Source organism: Schistocerca piceifrons, chromosome 3 (genome assembly GCF_021461385.2).
Source record: "Schistocerca piceifrons isolate TAMUIC-IGC-003096 chromosome 3, iqSchPice1.1, whole genome shotgun sequence".
Lineage (NCBI taxonomy): Eukaryota > Metazoa > Arthropoda > Insecta > Orthoptera > Acrididae > Schistocerca > Schistocerca piceifrons.
Window position 1 is genome coordinate 166,260,606 of NC_060140.1, and position 22,849 is coordinate 166,283,454.

General features: G+C 41.4%; 1 protein-coding gene across 1 annotated transcript in view; it reads left to right on the forward strand.

Annotated features, from left to right (window-relative positions):
* The window catches only part of LOC124790042, a 459,476-nt gene that overhangs the window by 432,157 nt on the left and 4,470 nt on the right, over nucleotides 1–22,849 (forward strand). The window contains exon 6 of the mRNA XM_047257599.1: nucleotides 17,444–17,580. Coding sequence (XP_047113555.1) covers nucleotides 17,444–17,580 — 137 coding nt within the window. The remainder of the gene's footprint in view (nucleotides 1–17,443; nucleotides 17,581–22,849) is intronic.

The window sequence follows — 22,849 nt, forward strand, 5'->3', positions numbered from 1 at the left end:
GACTATAAGGTAGTTAAAAAACCTAAAAAAATTATTAGGCATTATAAAAAGAATTAATTAGTGCTATCCATGCTACCTTTTACTTTCAAGTGGTACATCCACATCAAACATAAGAAAATAAGAAATTACAAAATGATCAAATGACGTCATTTTCTACACTTCTCTATCACCAATTTCCATCGCATTATCTGTCAGAGGAAGTGATAAACCGATGAGATGATCGTCTTTCACACGTCACTGACGACATTAGGAATAAAGTAGAGTACAGTTTATTTTGTCTCAACAATGTCCATTGCCATAGTACCTCAAAATCATGGTGTATGGAAATCACTTGCCGTGTGTCCTTATCTGGGTTTGCCGCTACCACATGGAAGCATCATATACAGGAAATACGTCTCCATGTTACCCACCATTTTATAATTCTGTTATCCCTGCAAACTGTTCAGGTGCTCGCCTGAAATCAAAATACATTGCCAAATCTGCTGCGTCTAACATTCAAATTTTTGCTGTGCCGAGCAAGATAACTTTATCAGTAAAACAAATTAAAATAGGAATAATACGATGTACATGGTCTCACTAAACCGTAGGTGTTTCTTTCGATGTGCTGACGACCCGTTTGTCATTTGGCCCCACGGGCGTGAAAAACTAAACGAATTCATAGAACATCTCAACACCATTAACAGTAACATCCAGTTCACTAAAGAAGTGGGTACCTTGGATACAGCGTCCACAGGAAATCAACGAACACCGACCCGTATTCGCAACCATCAGCTATTATCAACATTGTTACAAACAGTGGTACATGATGCGAGAACGATATCAGACGTCGATAATCTGCCCCCTGAGCTGAGCTACCTACGCTAGGTCTTCAGGAACAACGGCAACAGCGTTCAGCAAATAAATGAGGCGACCTTAAAAACCACGATAAGTCCACCGACGAGGAGTAGGAAAACTTGCCTTTTTGTAGTTCTGTTGCTCCGTCTCGGGAAGATCAGCCCTGCCGAAAAGCCACAATTCGTCAGTTTCAACATTTCATTGACAGGGAACAGGAATTTTATTTAAATTCATTAAAGCGTTTAGTAATGATTGTGTCAACAGATGCAGTATTTATTAGGCGATTAGTTCTAAGCTTCTAAGCTTACACGTTCATTTTCAAGCCTGGCCTTACGAGATTGCACTGACAGTGCCTGATCTTAATAAAAAACGTTGAATGGCAACACGTGATCTATAAATGCCTGTTACCAAGTCAAAATAGAGCATGTGTTGCCACTCAATGCTTTTTATTAAGATCAGGCACTGTCGGTGCAGCCTAAATATACCAGGCTTGAAAATGAAGCTGTTAAGGTTCGAAACTGATTGCCTAACAAATATTGCAACCTAATAAACATTGCAACTGTTGACAGAACCATTGATAAACATTTTCACAGAGTGTAATCAACGTTCATGCCTGCGACAAAAATCCCGCAGTTTGTGAGGCCAGCTAAAGTTGCAGCATGTCTCAGAACGCCGAAGTCTAGAAGATACCTAGCAAGTGTGGACAGTTGCACGCTGTACAACAATATCTTAAGGCGGACAAATAGTGCTCGCTGTACAACAACTAAGAAAGGAGGATGAGAAGTTTCGTCGCCTATGCTACCCCGAATATTTGGCTTTAGCTGAGGATGCACTGAAAACGGTCACCAGAACAAATTTGATGTAAACTCTGTCGCCGATTGCACTAATGGCTTTTGGTCTGTGAAATCAAAGAAGCCATCGAAATAAAATTCAGCGATAACGCTTTTTACAAGAGACTGTGACCCGCAGATCAACAGTGCGTGAGATCCGACGATCGTGCGGTTGAAGCGGGTGCAACGAATACGGAGTCGATGTGTGTCAGTATCTGGCTATATGGTTCAAATGGCTCTGAGCACTATGGGACTTAACTTCTGAGGTCATCAGTCCGCTAGAACTTAGAAGTACTTAAACCTAACTAACCTAAGGATAGCCAGCCGGAGTGGCAGAGCAGTTCTAGGCGCTGCAGTCTGGAACCGCGCGACTGCTACGGTCGCAGGTTCGAATCCTGCCTTGGGCATAGATGTGTGTGATGTCCTTAGGTTGGTTAGGTTTAAGTAGTTCTAAGTTCTAGGGGACTGATGACCTCCGAAGTTAAGTCCCATAGTGCTCCGAGCCATAACCTAAGGACATCACACACATCCATGCCCGAGGCAGGATTCGAACCTGCGACCGTAGCGGTCGCGCGGTTCCGGACTGTAGCGCCTAGAACCTCTCGGCCACTCCGGCCGGCTATCTGGATATACCATGAGCACCAGGCGTGCCAGAGCCGACAGCTACAGTATATAAGAGCGTACGAGCGGTCCATTAGCAGTCATTCTACTTATCACTGACTAAGGAATGCCTGGTCTAAAGTTCGTGGCATTGTAACCACTTGGTATGGCTGGAAACTGGAGAAAATTTTATTCAATATTTTCGCCACGAGGCCCTATAGTCTTATAAATAAAGATAATAAAAGTTATAGGTACTTGTAAATAATCATTTATAAGTCATGACTACAAACATAGCATACAGGGTGTTCGGAAATTCCCGTTACAAACTTTAGAGCTTTTAGAGGGGAGTGAGTACATAATGCTGTATTTTTAAGAGGAACCCATATCCAGAAATGTACCGTTCTTGTGCTACAACCGTTTGATAACATGTTTGCTGACCTGGTTCGAAACTCATTCATGTGTCTGAGTGTTAAAGCAACATGATTGAGTATACTTTTGTAGAAAACCCTAATATGATTCTTTTGTATGGGGAAGCTTACGATAATGGAAGAGCTGCTCGCCGTCTGTATCAAGATCGTTCTCCACAATGTCTGTCTCCATTTCCGCCACAGTTTTGCAGCGGTTTCGAGAAAGGGTTACTGCAGCTTCGGTAGGTGCCACTGTCGTGCTCCACTGAGACGCTGAACATCTGAACTGGAAGAGGCCGGACTGCGTCACCATGAAGAGACCCCTTCAACGAGTACACGAGCAACTGTGCGAGCAGTGGATGTTGATCCTAACACCGTCTGGTATATTGTGGATGATCAACAACTACACCCATAACACCTCCAATACTCCATACAACATGTAACACTGACAGACACGTGCATAAGGCTCGACCCAGGTGAGAGGGTTTGACATCAGCCATTCCGACTTAAGCACCACTCTGTTGCAAACATACATAGCAGACATGTATACGAACGGCGGTAGCACTGAATCGGCATATTTCCGGATATGGGTTCCCATTCAAAATATTATGTACTCATTTCCCTCTACAAGTTCTAGAAGTTTGTTCTAAAATGGCTCCGACCACTATGGGACTTAACATCTGAGGTCATCAGTCCCCTGAACTTAAAAACTACTTAAACCTATCCAACCGAAGGACATCACACACATCCATGCCCGAGGCGGGATTCGAGCCTGCGACCGTAGCAGCAGCGCGGTTCCAGACTGAAGTGCCTAGAACCTCTCGGCCACTACGGCAGGCTCTAGAAGTTTGTAACGAGAATTTCCGAACACCCTGTATAATTATGATACCTAGTTACAAGTAAAACAGCTAACCATCTTCAGTTATAAAATTTCATAGAACATTACATATGAGGCAGAGCAGCGCAACACAAACTGTGGTTATCTCAAAGGTTATGTAAAGTCTGTGTGTACCAATGACGACCAACATTGCTATGTCTCCAGAATGAGATTTTCACTCTGCAGCAGAGTGTGCGCTGATATGAAACTTCCTGGCAGATTAAAACTGTGTGCCCGACCGAGACTCGAACTCGGGACCTTTGCCTTTCGCGGGCAAGTGCTCTACCATCTGAGCTACCGAAGCACGACTCACGCCCGGTCCTCACAGCTTTACTTCTGCCAGTATCTCGTCTCCTACCTTCCAAACTTTACAGAAACTCTCCTGCGAACCTTGCAGAACTAGCACTCCTGAAAGAAAGGATACTGCGGAGACATGGCTTAGCCACAGCCTGGGGGATGTTTCCAGAATGAGATTTTCACACTGCAGCGGAGTGTGCGCTGATATGAAACTTCCTGGCTGATTAAAACTGTGTGCCCGACCGAGACTCGAACTCGAGACCTTTGCCTTTCGCGGGCAAGTGCTCTACCATCTGAGCTACCGAAGCACGATTCACGCCCGGTCCTCACAGCCCAGGCTGTGGCTAAGCCATGTCTCCGCAGTATCCTTTCTTTCAGGAGTGCTAGTTCTGCAAGGTTCGCAGGAGAGCTTCTGTAAAGTTTGGAAGGTAGGAGACGAGGTACTGGCAGAAGTAAAGCTGTGAGTACCGGGCGTGAGTCGTGCTTCGGTAGCTCAGATGGTAGAGCACTTGCCCGCGAAAGGCAAAGGGCCCGAGTTCGAGTCTCGGTCGGGCACACAGTTTTAATCTGCCAGGAAGTTTCATTGCTATGTCTAATCACCAGGCCGGTGACTGTGCTTGTACTTAACAGCATTCGTAGCCAAATCTCCCTTTACACGATCTGCTCATATAAGTACCACCTTAAACATATACAGTCCGACTAGGAAATATGACGTAGTGTGCCATTATACCACTGCGAGGATGAATTTGTGAGGTCGTTGAACACATGAATAGTAACACTGTATCACTAATAACTACATGTGAAGAGTGCTTATCACAAAGCAGTGAACAAATCTGCCTCTTTCACGTAGAACCAGTGAACAACAGAGTAACATGCCAGTATCAGAGCAGGTAGACCAGTGACTAATTGCTACGTGATGGGGCTTGCAGGAAAACGACACGCCAGCTGATCACATTGAAGTGATAGATAAATGTATGAAATAATATATCATGTATACCGAATGTAATAATAATAATTGTAACTATACACGTAGACGAATTCCAGATTAAAACAAACAGCATAATGGTAACTTTCATTCATATTACGAAGTGATAAAGTGCCGCTAGGTGACACTAAACTTTTTATGCAATGTAATTCAGAGTATTAATAAGAAAATTTGCTTATTGGTGATATCAAGTAGTCAGGTGTAACCAACCTGAAGCGTTGGATTATCCAAGGATATAAAATTATTACATTAGTGAGGAACGTACTGGAGACCCACATGTTTTATCTCAGTATGTAAGATAATGACATATGCGATTCGGAAGCATATGGATGGATTCTGTCCTAGCATTCGTAATAGCAATCGATTAATCGTTATAAGTCAACATATCACAGAAACCAGTAGATATTACAATGCAAGTACGGCACGTCCAGCATAATCTACAGAAGTCATAACACATCATTTATTCGTATATAGCAAGCATACATATGAAGATATCTGATAGGAAAACGCCCTATTCAAGTGAAGATGGCAGTAACATGGCGTGCATCCTTCTCAAAAGTAAATGAATGAAGAGATACTCCACAAGACCAAGAAACAAGCTCAACCAAGGTACAACAAAGAATTAGTTATAGGACACCATCACATTTTAATTGTATATATTTAAGAATTAATGCCAGAAGCATAAAGAAAATATGGATTTGTCTCATAAACAATCTATGAATAGTAGTCCGATGTCTACATAACAGTGCGAAAAGTCAAACCTATTCAGTTTAACGTAGGATACCTTTACTGATCTATAATTTCTCATACTGGTTAACTTCCAGAAAATTTTCTGCCATCTAGTGGTTTTTTCACTTTGAAATGTGAATAACAGTTACCATTATCCGGTTTGCTTTTGTCTGCTACTTGTCTACTTAGTTAATTACAACTATTATTATTATTATACCCTGTATACGTCATACAATAGTTAGTACAGTTATCTTTGTACTTCAGTTGATATACTGAAACTACAATTCCACGTGCTTGCTAGTCGCTTTCCTGTAAGCCCCACCACGTAACATCATTAGTGTTCTGCCTGATCTGACATGGGCATATTACTCTGTTATTTAATGGTGTTACGTGAAGCCGGCTGGAGTGGCCGAGCGGTTCAAAGCGCAACAGTCTGGAACCGCGCGACCGCTACGGTCGCAGATTCGAATCCTGCCTCAGGCATAGATGTGTGTGATGTCCTTAGGGTAGTTAGGTTTAAGTAGTTCTAAATTCTAGGGGGACTGATGACTTCAGCAGTTAAGTCCCATAGTGCTCAGAGCCATTTGAACCATTTTTGTTACGTGAAAGAGGCAAATTAGTTCGCTAATTTGTGATAAACACTTTTCACGTGTGAACACTAGCTGATATAATATCATTGCACAATGAGTACGACGGTCTTACACATTTGAATAAGATTTATGTGGTTTCAACCTTGCAATGTCATAATGACACATTGTGCCGTATTTCCGATTCGGATGTTATATTTGTAGGTGATACATAAATGTTCACGGAGTTGTACTTGAACAAAAAGGTTGGGCTATGAACGATGTTAAGCTCAAGAATGCAATCTATCGATGACAATGTCTCTCCTACCGGGCTGGTGATCATACCCAAAAATTTTTATCTTATTTTATGTGTACTGACAGCATCACACTACTCTCCTTCATGTGTAATTTTTTTATAAAGTTTCAGGTCTGGAGAGGGCTATCTATTTCAGCAAAACTAGTTATCGTCATTGGAAATAATTTTTGTGATCTTAACTTATAAAGGATTATTTATAAGAATCTGTAACTTTTAACGTTGATGGGTCGCTTATCTCCAACCTGACAATGTCGGAAATAATAAAGAGAACAAGCTCTTCCTCTAGTAATAGACCATGACATTAGAAATTTTCACAAATATACTGTTACAAATGAGCGAATCAACCTTCGAATGAAGTTACACTAAAATACACTTTCTGCACAGATTACGCCCACAAAACAGGTACATGTCTCTTAGATACTTCAGCAAATGTGACTTTAAGTACACAAAGTAATTTCATTACAGTTATATAGCACAACTTCATGCATATTGAAATGATAAACTCCTCACCATAATCTAAGATAATGAGTCACGGGATACTCCCCAATATCGTGTCGGACCTCGTATTGCTCGGCGTAGTGCAGCAACTCGACGTGGCATGGACTCAACAAGTCTTTGGAAGTCACCTGCAGAAATATTGAGCCCTGCTGCCTCTATAGCCGTCAACAATTACAAAAGTATTACCGCTGTAGGATGATGTGGACAAACTGACATCTCGATTATCTCCCACAAATGTCCGATAGGATTCATGTCGGGCGATATGGATGGCCTAATCATTCGCCCCAAATGTCCAGATTGCTCCCGGTGGCCAAAGCCTTTGCTCGAATTGTCCAGAATGTTCTTCAAACCAATCGCGAACAACTGTGGCCCGGTTATATGCCATCGTAGTTTGGGAACACGAAGTGCACGAATGGCTGCAAATGGTCTCCAAGCAACCAGACATACTCATTTCCAGTCAACGATCAGTTCGGCTGGACCAGAGGACCCAGTCCATACCAAGTAAACATGGCCCACACCATTACGGAGCCACCACCAGCTTGCACAGCCTTGTTGACAACTTGGGTCCGTGGCTTCGTGGAGTCTGCACCGCACCCAAACACTACAATCATCTCTTGTCAACTGAAATAGCGACTCGTCTGACTAGGACACGATATCCAGTCGACTAGGGTCAACCGATATGGTTACGAGCCTAGGAGAGGCGCAGCAAGCCATGTCGTGCTGTTAGCAAAGGCACTCGCGTAGCTCGTCTGCTGCCGTAACTCATTAACGCCGCATTTCACTGCACTGTGGCACGTACAAATGACGTGCATCCCACATTGATTCCCGCGCTTTTTTCACATAGTGTAGTGTTGTTTGTCGGTTAATATTGACAACTTATCGACCGAGAGCATTGGCGTTTCCCTAAAGTGAATTCTATCGGCCACCGCGTTGTCCGTACTGAGAGGTAATGCCTCAAATTTTGTATTCTTGGCTCATTCTTGACACTGTGGATTTCGGTATACTGAGTTTCCTACCGATTTCCGAGATGAAATGTCCCCATGCGTCTAGCTCCAACTACCATTCCGAGTTAAGAGTTTGTTAATTATTGTCGAGCAGCCATAATCACGTCGGAAACTTTATACGTGTATTACCTGGGTACAAATGACAACACTGCCGTTTTATGCTTACCTTTATACGCTATACAATCGGCATCTGTATGTGAGCATTCCGCTATCCCATGATTTTTGTCATCTCAGCGTGCACTGTGTAACGTGTCCTCTTATTTTATTATGTTTTGCTATTGTTATTGTTAGAAAAATCTTTATTCAGTCGGTCGTCGAACTTTTGAAATAAAAGTTATCGTGAATGTCGCGTAATAAATATTTCTCGTGAAGCGCTGTTGCGACAAAGATCAATCGTGGAAACTAAGCCACTGAATATTACAAATAATGATATTAAATCAAATAAGAGGGCACGTACATTCGCGAATGAGTGGACAAAAAAAAAGGCGTTAATACTGTGTCGAAAAAGAGTCTTAAATGTAGTTACGCTTGTACACACTCAAATCTATGAGCACATACGAACGGGATAGAGGCACGTACATTTTGAGTGCAACCATCCCACGTGGCTTGGATAAAAAGACTTACAGTTAAATGCATTTATTCATCTTAGAACGTAAATGCATGGACTTCGAAATTAAATGAAAAGAAAGACTGCAGGTTCTGAATGTCACGGCAAATATACTGAAATTGACGGTAGTGGCCACGAAAGGAAAGAAGACGAACACATTCATGTACCTCTATTGTTGAGCAGCGTCGCCGTGAAGATCGTAGACTCCATCTAAATTCTCTGCATAAAATTAAAATAATAGTAATAATTTCCCAGAATTTCAGGAGCTGGGACCCATGGTATCACAAAAGACGAAATCGCTCTGCTTCAAAATCACTTTCATTATTTAACCCATTTTATCAGTAAGAAATGGCACAACACTAGGAAAGGATAACAGCGAAAGGAAACTTATTCTACAACTAATACACGAAGAGCGTAAAGCTTCTTTTGTTCAGCAAATGCTTTACGCATTAATCTCTGGTAGTTGAACTAGTGTCTATATATTCATAAAAAAATTTGTATAATTCCTTTACAACTGTTACGTTCATATACTTTCAGCATAATAGCAGTTGTTCAGTTAACATTATTATAGGTACACCCAAAGCCTGAAATATGTTTCATTCGTCGTGAGTTCGTAACAACTACACCAGCCTCCAAATATTGTCAAAATACCATGGAGTAGAATCGAGATACTTATCGTAGATACCCAGTGTTCTTCTGGCTTTTACTTACGCAGTGACCCCCAATTCTAAATACCATCTCCTTTTCACTTTTCGCTTTTTCAACCCCACTGCATTTCACAGAATAACAAAGGTTCCTATAGCAGTTTCTCAAGATGTGTCTCTTTTCGAAACTGCACCTGCCCGTGGCACCGCAACATTTCTTTGTACGTTGCGGCGCATCAACATACTCCATGGTCCAAATACTATAAAAGCATCGCTTCCTGTGTTATCCCTCACAAGCAGTATCGTGCGCTCTTCGAATCTCCTTTCTCAAATTCAAAACAGGTGATCTGTAGCGCCTCTTCGCCCGTACGGGCTGATCTGCGCGCACGCTACCTTAATGGCAACCTGCTTTTGGTTCCAGATTCGCTCTGGATAAAAAGCTATTTTCTCCCAACCACTGTCACTATCACAAGTACACACTGTTAATCAGCATATTGTACTACACGACACTAATGACTCCAACAGACCAAAATAAACATACCACAGCACTACACGTAACTCCAACCATTTGTAGAAAACACTCCTACTATAACAGGAGACATTATTATATGTTTGCCTTTGGTGTGCAGCAAAGCGAAGAAACCGTTGATTTGCGATTCCTACATAAATCAATCAACCAAAATAAGTATTCCAAAATCAGAAAAAACTCAAATGTATTTCTCCTTGCCATCACCAACAATAAAATCATCACATCGGCTCACTAGCGGATATAATTAATCATGACATCATGTAACAAACATTAGCAAAAATAATCATGTAACTGCAATTACAATTGGACATTTGATGTAGAGTGGGTCAGTAAACTTGACCTATGCAAAATACATACCAAAGTAGCAAAGAACAACAAATAAATATATCAGTAATATGGAAAAGCCGAGCCTCTTGTCTCTTGCTGTAAGTATGCATTAACTAGTACACACATTGTTCATTTCATAATGTACGTCAAAATCGGTTACGAATGGCTGCCACACCATGTACTAACGAAAGTAGTGCAACCTCCCTACGCACTTCAATCAATGCTATACTTTCCGTGCTGGCGAATGGCGGGATCAATTCACATTCCGCCTAACCACACGATCCGTTTCGATAGGCGGTCTTCTAAAATGAGGATAACGGCCTCGCCTGCTTGGTTCTGTCTCATCGTGGACACGCAGCTGCCTCGCGTTTACTTTGTCACGCGAGTGTTCTGCACTTCCTCTTCCCTAGACAATCTTTACACCCTCTCCAAGTGCTGAATGAACTTGTCAGACTGCCACGAGGCGCTGAAGTAAGCCTCTTACGTCGGTAGACGGGCAACTTGCTCTCTAATCCCATCACTACAACCTCGGGCTCGAGGTTCCAATTTATTTCTCAAATGGGATCATTTAGGAAACAATTTTCTCGAGAAATCCTTTATAAATTCTTGCCCGGGTTCTCTTCTCCACCTCTCCAACCACTGAATCCCTCAAACTGCTCTATTTGACTCGTAGATTCTTAATAAAAGCGGCCTTCAATCAATGCAATCACAGTTTCACATTTCATCATTACTTCTGCTAATCATCGCTATGCCTCTCATGGCAAGTCAGTCTTCAGGTAGAAAATTTTGCCCCTTTCTTCCCACCCTCTAAGCAATACATGTTCATCATCATTTCATCATTGCTCAGGATGTACATGAACATGAAAATTAATAGGCTGGAACTGTATGCATCTAATGAATGCGGATTCCTTACGTACTACTGTAGTATTGTCAATATTATTGCCCCTGCCACTTGCTGCTTTCTGTTTACTTTACTGTTTAGCGTTATCACATTAATCCCCACAGCTCCCTCTTGTACATCAATATCAGGATCAAATTCTCTCGCCTCGAATTGCGGAGCTATTTGACCACAAATCTGCATGTACCGAATAGTAAATTCACTACTTACAGCGTGAAGCTCTCATATTTTGTATTTCGCTCCGGTATGTTTCTCAAGACAAATTTTGGACACCCGACTTACTTTTCTTTCCACCTGCTTTTCTAAAACTTCGCAACTTTCTAGGCAGACTTTATGCACTGCACCAGCGTCAGTATTTAGGCTGCTGTTTACATTATTCATTACTATATTTAGATCCCAACAAAGAATCTGTTTATACTGTTCCATCTTTTCGTGTACACTGTTATTAATAGTAACTTGATTAGCCTTCATTCCTCAGTATGGCCATATTCGCCTTCGTTGGATCAAATTTTGTATTTATTCTGTAGTTTAGGATCTGTAAAGCACCATTATTACTAGCGACACTTGAAGCGAACTTCGAATTCACACTGGAGTCTAAATTGAAGATGTTTATTCAAGGCATCAGAGTGATGGAAAAGCGATATTGCTGTATCTCGGTGCATTACAGCAGAGTCTGTCGGTTGCCTGCACAGTGCTGTCCTTTACCACGTTACTTTGATGTGCGGCCACATAAGCAAAACCAATGTTTTCCATAATATCCTTCTGCCTCCCTGTATTTAGGTGGCTGCGTGGCCCAACGATGACAGGAGATATCCAAGTCAACCACGAGTGAATTACAATGTCACCGATAATCAAGTGGAAAACAAATCATGCAAGTGTTGAGAACAACACCCTGTTCGTAGATTTAAGACACCTCTGTTAAGATCCGTACGAGGTTGATGCTCAATACAGGATGTGTCATGGACGCTAGAATATTGGATGGGTTTAATTAAAGTGCAGTTATGATACACGTTCAGACTGAGCTGCAATTGGAGAGTCGACTGGTGTCCACCGGCAGAATCTGCCATCTAGTGCGACGAGAGTAACAAATCGTCTTTGATGATTGACACTCGCTCACCGAACTCATCGACTGTCGAATGGATTTAGAACTTATTGAAAATGTAGGTTAATCCGATTAGGGCTTTGCTAGAATACAAGTCAAATATCGTCTTTAACGTCGATGTCGTTGAGAAGAATGTTAAATACTATATATATTTCATTCTGTAGTAAATTTTGTGATGTTTTACTCAGAACTGATATAATATTTCATACATTGCTCAATACTGGAGGTGTCATGCTCGCTGGAATATCGGGTGAGTACAATTATAGTGCAGTTACTCGTACACGTATGGTAACGAATCTAGGTATATACTGTGCGCGTCAATGCGGAAACTATTTACGCTGGAGAAATTAGTTTCAATTTTGGCCACCACATGCAAATCTGGCGCTGCAAATACAAGAAAGACGAATAGAAATGTTGCCATATGTAATGGACTAGGAACGAGTCACTGGCAGGAAAGGTCAAACAAGAGAGAAAGGCATAGTGTCGATGTTAATATTAACCGCCGCTTGCACACTTTGTTTAATATGAGGACCGGAGACGTCGACGAAATGTTGTGCAGCGTCAGATTTGCACTTGTGGCCAAAGTTGGGACTATATTATTTCAGTCGTTAATCAGTTCGTTCCGCGAATATTTACCAAGTTTTACTGTCATACGGTAATTACAGCCCACACTGGACCTCTGTGAGTAACTGCACATTAATTAGAACCACCCAACATCAACATCAAGGGAGGCCCGTGTGAATCACTTCAGTGAGATGTACAACAGAAAATTCATTTGAGGAAAACGTATATTAGAAATTTTAAGGAAAAGAGAGAAAGGAAATATAACCCATCGTACACGTAATTCCCGTATAAGAAGGAAGTGTTTACAGTTAGATTTTCAATACGAACTAATGTTTTATTGAGTTACAAATTACTTCTCTTTATAGTTACATGTGTTTGGCTGATTTTCGGGTTTATAATGAAGTCACACTATGACAATTTGAATTTTATGGAGAACTCAGACGTCAGATTTTGATCCATTTCCCCAAGAAACTATGAGAGTTAGCTACTATTCAACCAAAAGTAACCAAAAATCTCTTCTATCGTGGGTAATTGCTGGATGTGCAAAACCTGCGGAGTAGTCAGTCTTACTGTGGATATAAACGTCACTGACCATCTAGAGACACAAAAGATGCTCACCGTGTTACCGAAATATATCTGTTGTGGTTTCGTCGCTTCTTTCGTTATGAAGAATCTCTGCCTAGATGTCACTTTACAAGAATCCTCTATATTTTATGCCCTATTAGATTTTTAGAATGAAATAACACTTAAAGAATCACAAATTACGCAGAGCATGTTTATGTCGGATTGTTTTCTGATACTGTATCTCGTCTGTAAATTAAAAATTTCGTCGTCTACATAGAAAAACTGAATTCTACATCTACATCTACATCCATACTCCGCAAGCCACCTGACGGTGTGTGGCGGAGGGTACCTTGAGTTCCTCTATCGGTTCTCCCTTCTATTCCAGTCTCGTATTGTTCGTGGAAAGAAGAATTGTCGGTATGCTTCTGTGTGGGCTCTAATCTCTCTGATTTTATACTCATGGTCTCTTCGCGAGATATACGTAGAAGGGAGCAATGTACTGCTTGATCTTCGGTGAAGGTATGTTCTCGAAACTTTAACAAAAGCCCATACCGAGCTACTGAGCGTGTCTCCTGCAAAGTCTTCCACTGGAGTTTATCTATTATCTCCGTAACGCTTTCGCGATTACTAAATGATCCTGTAACGAAGCGCGCTGCTCTCCGTTGGATCTTCTCAATCTCTTCTATCAACCCTATCTGGTACGGATCCCACACTGCTGAGCAGTATTCAATCAGTGGGCGAACAAGCGTACTGTAACCTACTTCCTTTGTTTTCGGATTGCATTTCCTTAGGATTCTTCCAATGAATCTCAGTCTGGCATCTGCTTTACCGACGATCAGCTTTATATGATCTTTCCATTTTAAATCACTCCTAATGAGTACTCCCAGATAATTTATGGAATTAACTGTTTCCAGTTGCTGACCTGCTATTTTGTAGCTAAATGATAAGGGATCTATCTTTCTATGTATTCGCAGCACATTACACTTGTCTACATTGAGATTCAATTGCCATTCCCTGCACCATGCGTCACATGCACCATTCTTGGTACACAGCAGAAAAATAAAGGTAGCAAAATGTAAACTCATTCACTGCATCCAACACGACGTTACCACACTGTCCTGGTGCGCACTGGCTACAATTTTTGCTGCTTAGTGATTGACAATGGGCTCTCAGCATGCTATCCCGTTTTCACAAGCCGTAGCTCACGTATGGAGAGTAAGTATTGCTTTCGTTGATAAATTGTGCACATAATGTCATCACTTTAAAAAGCTAGTATAAATTTTTTGGCTCTGTTGCATAGTGAAAGTAACTATACTTACTACACCACATGTCAAGCATATCCTAGGTCCCTAAACTGCTACTGTTGGTACTGCCATCTTGTAAGCACTCACGATTCATAATTTCACCCCTGCTTCATACATTATGGAACATGTTTTCAAAACGTTACAGGCAATATGACTGGTTGAATAACCAAACAAGTGACCATTGACGCTCTTAGTGCCAAATTTCTCTCTCTTTACACGTGTACACTGAAGAGACGAAAGTCATGGAATACCTCGTATAATGTGTCGGAACTCCTTTTGTCTGGCGTAATGCAATAATTCTTCGTGGCATGGACCCAACAAGTCGTTGGAAGTACCCTGCAGAAATACTCAGCCCTGCTGCCTATACAGCCGTCCATGATTACGAATGTATTGTCGGTGCAGGATTTCGTGCACGAACTAACCTCTCGATTATGTCCCATAAACGTTCGATGAGATTTATTTGCGGCCGTCGGGGTGGCCAAATCATTCACTCGAAATGTCCAGAACGTTCTGAGATGATGCATTGTCATCCACAAAAATCCCATCGTTGTTTGGAAACATGAAGTCCATGAAGGGCTGCAAATGGTCTTCAAGTAGATGAACATAACCATTCCTGGCCAATGATCGGTTCAGATGGACCAGAGAACCCAATCCACACCACATCAGCCCACACCATCATGGGGCCACCATCACCTTGTTCAGTACCTTGTTGACAACTTGAGTCCGTGACTTCGTCGGGTCTGCGCTACGCTCAACGCTCCCATCACCTCTGAAATCGGGACTCATCTGAGTAGGCAACAGTTTTCCAGTTATTTAGGGTCCATAGTCAAGAGCCCAGGAGAGGCGCTGCAGGCAATGTCGTCCTGTTAGCAAAGACACTAGCATCAGACGTGTATCGCCACAGCCCAATAACGCCAAATTTCACAGCATTGTCCTGACAGATACGGCCGCCGTACGCCCGCATTGATTTCTGCGGTTATTTCACTCAGTGTTGCTTGTCTATTAACACTGACGGCTCTGCGCAAACCTCGCTGCTCTCGATCGTTAAGTGAAGGCCGTGGGGGTACTGTGTGGTCTGTGAAGACAGGGAATGCCTGAAATGTGGCACATTCAACAAACGGTTGCCTCTGTCGATGGCGAAATATTGTCCATAACAATTTCTGTATGGATTATCCCATGTGTCTAGCTCCAACTATCATCCCGCGTTCAATGTCTGTTAATTCCTGTGACCATAATAATACCGGGAACCTTTTCAAATGAACCACCTGAGTACAAATGACAGCTCTGCCAATGGACTAACCTTTCATACCTTGTGTACGCGATGCTACCGCCATTTGTGAACGTGCATATCACAATCCCATGTCTTTTGTCACGTCAGTGTGTTTTGATCACAGGAGCCACGAACCTGACTCTACAGGTTCATAAAATGAATTACACTACTGGCCATTAAAATTGCTACACCACGAAGATGGCGTGCTGCACACGCGAAATTTAACCGACAGCAAGAAGGTGCTGTGATTTGCAAATGATTAGCTTTCCAGATCATTCACACAAGGTTGGCTCCGGTGGCGACACCTACAAAGTGTTGACATGTGGAAAGATTCCGACCGATTTCTCATACACAAACTGCAGTTAACCTGAGTTACCTGGTGAAACGTTGTTGTGATGCCTCGTGTAAGGAGGAGAAATGCGTACCATCACGTTTCAGAGTTCCATTAAGGTCGGATTGTAGCCTATCGCGATTGCAGTTTATCGTATAGCGATATTGTTGCTCGCGTTTTCGACTGTTAGCAGAATATGGAATCGGTGGGTTCAGGAGGATAATACGGAATGCCGTGCTGGATTCCGACGGCCTCGTATCACCAGCAGTCGAGATGACAGGCATCTTATCCCCATGGCTGTAACGGATCGTGCAGCCACGTCTCGATCCCTGAGCCAACAGATGGGTCGTTTGTAAGACAACCAACTGCACGAACAGTTCGACGATGTTTGCAGCAGCGTGGACCATCAGCTCCGAAACCATGGCTGCGGTTACCCTTGACGCTGCCATCACATACAGGAGCGCCTCCGACGGTGTACTCAACGACGCACCTGGGCGCACGAATGGCAAAACGTCATATTTTCGGATGAATCCAGGTTCTGTTTACAGCATCAGGATGGTCGCATCCGTGTTTGGCGACATTGCGGTGAACGCAAATTTGAAGCGTGTATTAGTCATCACCATACTGGCGCATCACCTGGCGTGATAGTAGGGAGTGCCATTGGTTACACGTCTCGGCCACCTCTTGTTCGCATTGACGGCATTTTGAACAGTGGACGTGACATTTCATATGTGTTACGACCCGTGGCTCTACCCTTCATTCAATCCCTGCAAAACACTACATTTCAGCCGAATAATGCACGACCGCATGTTGCAGGTCCCGTACGGGCCTTTCTGGATACAGAAAATGTTCGACTGCTGCCCTGGCCAGCACATTCTCCAGATCTCTCACCAATTGAAAGTCTGGTCGATCGTGGCCGAGCAACTGCCTCGTCACAATACGACAGTCACTACTCTTGATGAACTGTGGTATCGTGCTGAAGCTGCAAAGGCAGCTGTACCTGTACACGCCATCCAAGCTCTGTTTGACTCAATGCCCAGGCGAATGAAGGCCGTTATTACGGCCAGAGGTGGTTGTTCTGGGTACTGATTTCTCGGGATCTATACACCCAAACTGCGTGAAAATGTAATCGCATGTCAGTTGTAGTATAACATATTTGTCCAATGAATACCCGTTTATCATCTGCATTTCTTCTTGGTGTCGCAATTTTAATGGCCAGTAGTGTATGTGACGCATCTTTTTAACTTTCATAAGCGAGATGTTTAATTGCATATCTTTCACTTAACATTCTTTTTTGTTGATGGCACTGCGCTGGATCTCATGTGTAGGTGGTGCATTAGTTGTTTGTGTTTACGTGCAGCGTGCGGACAGACCTGACGCCAGCGGGCGCCCACAGCTCCCTGCTGGTGGCGCGAGTCAGCAGCGGAGACGCCGGGAACTACACGTGTGCCGTCTCGCCATCAGAGTTCGCCACTGTCACCGTGCATGTGCTCGACGGTGAGTACGTCCACAGTGACTTCTGTATCAGAAAAATTTTCGGTAGTTGAAGCTTTATAACTCTAGCACTTTTTAGAGAAGTCGTGTTGGAAAGTAAGGATGACAGGGAACAAATTTAATTTGCCGACAGTTGGGACCAAGAAGACTATCATTGTTCATGTACGTATTTGAACTTAATGTAGGTAAAATTTGCTTGATTGATACATTCATGTTTTTAACTTTCATTGACTAATGAGTATGTATGCTAACAGTTACAATATCTCATTTTCGTATATGAAATAATTATTGTTGCATGGGCAACAACCTCAGCCTCTCCTTTTTTATTTAAAAGAATCTTGTTGTTTACAGTGATATCAATAAATAGTGGTGAATACCTCAATGATTTAAATTATTTTTATTTTTTATCTCATAAATTCCTTACAGTATATACTGTATAACGGTGTTTAATAAAATTTAACAATCGAAATGCTTTGTGCCCACAATTTGAAAATAGAGTAATCTAGGCAGGTACTTCACATTTTAAAATTCTGGAAATATGTTTATTCCTTTTAATGATTTCTTCTACCACATCCCGTAACTATTTTAGTTTTTTCAGTAAAACTTAACCCAAACTTACCCTTCCACAAATTGCTGCAGATTTCAATGCTGGGCTATCAAGAAGTGTCTGCGTGTGAAACATGCAATGAAACATCATCAATACGAGCTTTCAGATGCGAAGGCCCATTCATGTACCCTGGATGACAGCAGGATACAAAGATTTATGCTTGGCCTGGGCCCGTCAACACTGACATTGGACTGTTGATGATTGTAAACATGTTGCCCGGTTGGACGAGTCTCGTTCCAAATTGTATCGAGCAGATGGACGTATAATGGTATGGAGACAACCTCATGACTCCATGCACCCTGCATCTCAGCAGGAGACTGTAATAATGTGGCGAGTGTGCAGCTGGAGGGATATGGGGCCCTTGATAAGTCTACATATGCCTGACAGATGACGCGTAATCACCCTCCCTGGTCACCTGCAACCATTCGTGTCAATTGTGCATTCTAATGGACTTGGGCAATTCAAAGCAGGACAATGCGACACTCTTTATGCCCAGAACTGCTATACAGTGGCTCAAGGAACACTCCTCCGAGTTTAAACGCTTCCACAGGCCACCAAACATCCCAGAATGAACATTATTGAGCATATCTGGGATGCCTTGCAACGTGCTGTTCAGAAGAGATGTCTGTCCCCTCGTACTCTTACAGATTTATGGACAGCCTTGCAGGATTCATGGTACCAGTTTCCTCCAACACTACTTCAGACATTAGCCGAGTGCATGCCACATCGTGTTGTGGCACTTCTGCATGCTCACAGTGGCCCTGCACGATATTACGCAGGCCTAACAAATTCTTTGGCTCTTCAGTGTAGATCTTCCATGCTCATGACTGACATCAACACATAAGATGCAAAGTACTTAAGTTTGAAATTCTATAACTAACTCCCAGTGTCATATTCATATGTCATATTCAGATGTCATATTCATATTTTCAGGCTCAGAAACCTCCTTAAGCATCAGTATGTCTTTAAAAAGTATGGTGTGAATAAAAGTTAACGACAGTTAAAGAAACTTGTATGTTGTTTAATTTTTTGTGGTCGTCATAAAGTATCCCATCCTTGGTAGTACAAGTTATGAACAATGTGTTTAAGAATGTGCTAAATGATATTTTCAGGTTGTCGAGCCAACCTACATATCAATACCCTTAACAATATTTAACAAAGATTAACGAAAAAGGTTTTCTTTACTTTTTTGGTTGATGAAAAGTACTCCCCCCCTCCCCCACCCTTGGTAATACGCGTTATAGAAAATGCGTTGCTACTGTATTAGTTGATAATAAACCTTAGATGCTGCATAAATCATTCGAAAATTCTTCTAAAATCTTATTTTGGGTGTTATTTATCACCAAATCTCCCTTGATGTGGTCTGTACTACACTTTCTGCTTAGTATCCCAAAGATCTCAAATGTGGCACTGAAAACAAAAACGTAGCATTACTTTAATAAAGACATTCCATCTTGGTTTTAGTTAGTCAAATTTCAATGTAACTGCTTTCTGTTCTCATCAGCATTTTTTACTGTCGATGCTACATATAAAAACTTCATTAACAATCACCTTTGTTCCTTCTGATTGCAAGTAAAATACACAATCAGTGTGAAGTAAATTAAATTCAATACTGAAGCATCATTATACATTGATAATTCTGAACATCATACATAAATTACAATAGTCTTTTTCGAACAGGCACTGGTAGGTGCTAAATGAATCTCTTTATCATGCTACTATAAAAATCAACCTGCAAGGCTACAAGTTATCACCTTAGTATGTACTCGTATGTATGTATGCAGTCCTTCATGATTTTCATAATAACAATTTTGTCTCATGTATAGAAATGTAAAGTCTATCTTTGGAACGTCAGATATGAATCAAGTTACAGACTGTATATAATTTATGGATGCCATAAAACAAATGCATTTCAAAAGCCACAAATTATCTACCCAAAACCCTCATGAAAAAGCGAAATTTTCTAATAATATTTTTAAATACTCTTCATAATAAAAAATGAGTAGACACGGTTGAGCAAACGTAATTGTTTGATTAATTGTTGTAAAATAGTAACTTTTAATGTTCATATAATTTACAAATTAAAAGTACTTGGGGAAACAAAAAGACGAGTGCTCTACCGTTTGCAATGTTATAATATACTTTATTTTCAAATTATGTCGACAATGCTTGAATTTTCCCCTTGTTCATGCTTGTTACACAGGCTCACATGTATCAAACAAATTTGACAGGTTCACTACTGTTTACGAGATCTTTGGCTGATGCTAAATCGCAAAAACGTAAATAGCAGTGGCGGATATAGTGTTCGATGTGAGCACACTATTAGTTTATTGTATGGACAAACTGTAATTTGTAAAACATTTCATTCAATATACTGGAATTGCTAAGCATAAAGGTATAAAAAGAGTAACTAGAGTAACTGAAACTTCAAATCATATAAAATACTGATGAATATTGCTCGCGAAAAACTGTGCAAACTAAAAGCAAATATATCATCTGACGTGCACACAACATCATGGAGTAATACGCTTCACTTTTCAAGCTGTTGAAGAGATGCGGCTTAGTTTATTCTTCGCATCAGAACATTTGTCTATGAAGTAGAGCCTGCCTTGTGTTATATTTTATGCGCAGCCTTTCAGTAGTCTAATGTCTCAGGTGCGCAGAACTTTGATGGATGGAACAACTTGAGAATAAAGAACAGAATACCGACGGTTTTCTTTAACTTCAGAGCATTTTTTAAACGCATTGATCTCCAATTCTGAAATTCGTTCACTGGAAATGGTACGACTTGGAACAAAATCTAGTCAGTCCCAAAGGCATCTGTAGGCTTCCAAGGAAGACCTGTAGCCTCCATTTGTAATGGCAGATGTACACCAGCTGTCTTCGTCCTCTTACAATGGGCTACTAATTTCTTATTTCGGTACTAAAGTTTTCTTTTGTGTTTTGACAACTTTCATTGACATTATCATTTGGAACTGGTTTTTTCATGATTCCCGCCTACGAGACCTTCGAAACAACTTTTAAATGGAGATTTACATTCAAATCTATCAATTCACGTTATAGTTCTCATTTTTCTACTTTTATAAACCTTTCCCAAGTAAAAAGAAGCGAAATAGGTATTTCCAAAACCAAATAGCTCTTGATTTACCTGCAAAGAGGGACCAATCTCCAAGAGTTCTTCTTCACAGAGTTTGACGATGGGTACTTTGTGGATCACTGCCATTTCCTCCTTCCCCCCCCCCCCCCTCCCCTCTCGTTACCAGCCCTTTCCTGTTTCAGATGAGAATTGTCCACATTAAGAACGATTGCTGATAAGCGTCTGTGTAATCTCTCTCTAATTTTACCTTCATGGTTTTTTCACGAGCTACACGTAAGGGGAAGCAATTTACTCATTATTTCTTCTAAGAACATAGGCCTAAACTACCGAAATTTTAACAGTAAAGCACATAGTGAAGCTGGATGCGTTTCTTATTGCGCCTGCCACAAACACTGGCTGAGCATATTCGTGACAAATTTGTGCTTACTAAATGAACCTATAACGAGACTCGTTCTTTTTCTTATCTTCTCTATTTCCTCCATAAAACCTACAATGTACAGATCGAGATTCCGTCTTATTCGTATCTTCTCTGTTTCCTCCATCAAACTCACAGTACTGTTGAGCAGTATTGAGGGATAGGTCGAACAAGAGGTTAGTAAAACAGCACACTGGTTGGTCGACTACACTTCCTGAGGATACGTCCAATGTTCCTCAGTTTCGTGTCAGCCTTATCTGCGGTTAAAATCACTGTCTGATCATAATCCTAGATATTCAATGGACTACTTCCATGATTGCTCTGCAATCGTGTAATGATTCAATAATTGGTCTCCCTTCCTACTTACGCGCAGCTTGTTACACCTCTTACTGGTGATGTATCTTTTCTGCTACTTTTCCCATTTCCTTTGCAGCTGAACATTATTTTTAGGTATTTGTTGTAGACCATTCTTTAAAGTTATTAAACCATTTTATCTAATGTGTTTCAGTTCTTCGTATTACACTCTTTAGAATGTAAGCCACTTGCGATGCGATTAGCTCTCATTCATCACAAATGTGACTGGAAATCTTGTAAGAGGTATGCGACCTTCATGATCATAAATCTATAAGGAATTTATGAAAGCTAGATGACTGCGGCGAAATGGGTACTAGATGTTTCTAGATCAGCTCATTTCATACCTCATTACGCTTTTCGAGCTCTGCCCATTTTCAAATGACCTGATAAAAACACAGAGACAAGTACAAAGTTACACGATGTACATATAACACTGGTGACCTAAATAACCAATGAAGTTGCAACATATCTGCAGAAGAATCATTTTTGGTAGACGAACACATACCATTCATTCTGAACCCATACCATTTTAAATAAGCATTAAATATAACTTTGACAAGTGAGTCAAAAATTGTCTGGAAAACTATGTAGTTAAAACAAAATTGCGGCAGTAACTACATACGAAGATCTAAAACGGACAAAACTTACACAGTGGAGTTATAGAAACGGCTTCTTCCAGCTATGAAAACAATGTATCAAAAGATGGCGTGACTATAGTGAGGCTGCTTTACTAGATGGTTCAAATGGCTCTGAGCACTATGGGACTTAACGTCTGAGATCATCAGTCCCCTAGAACTTA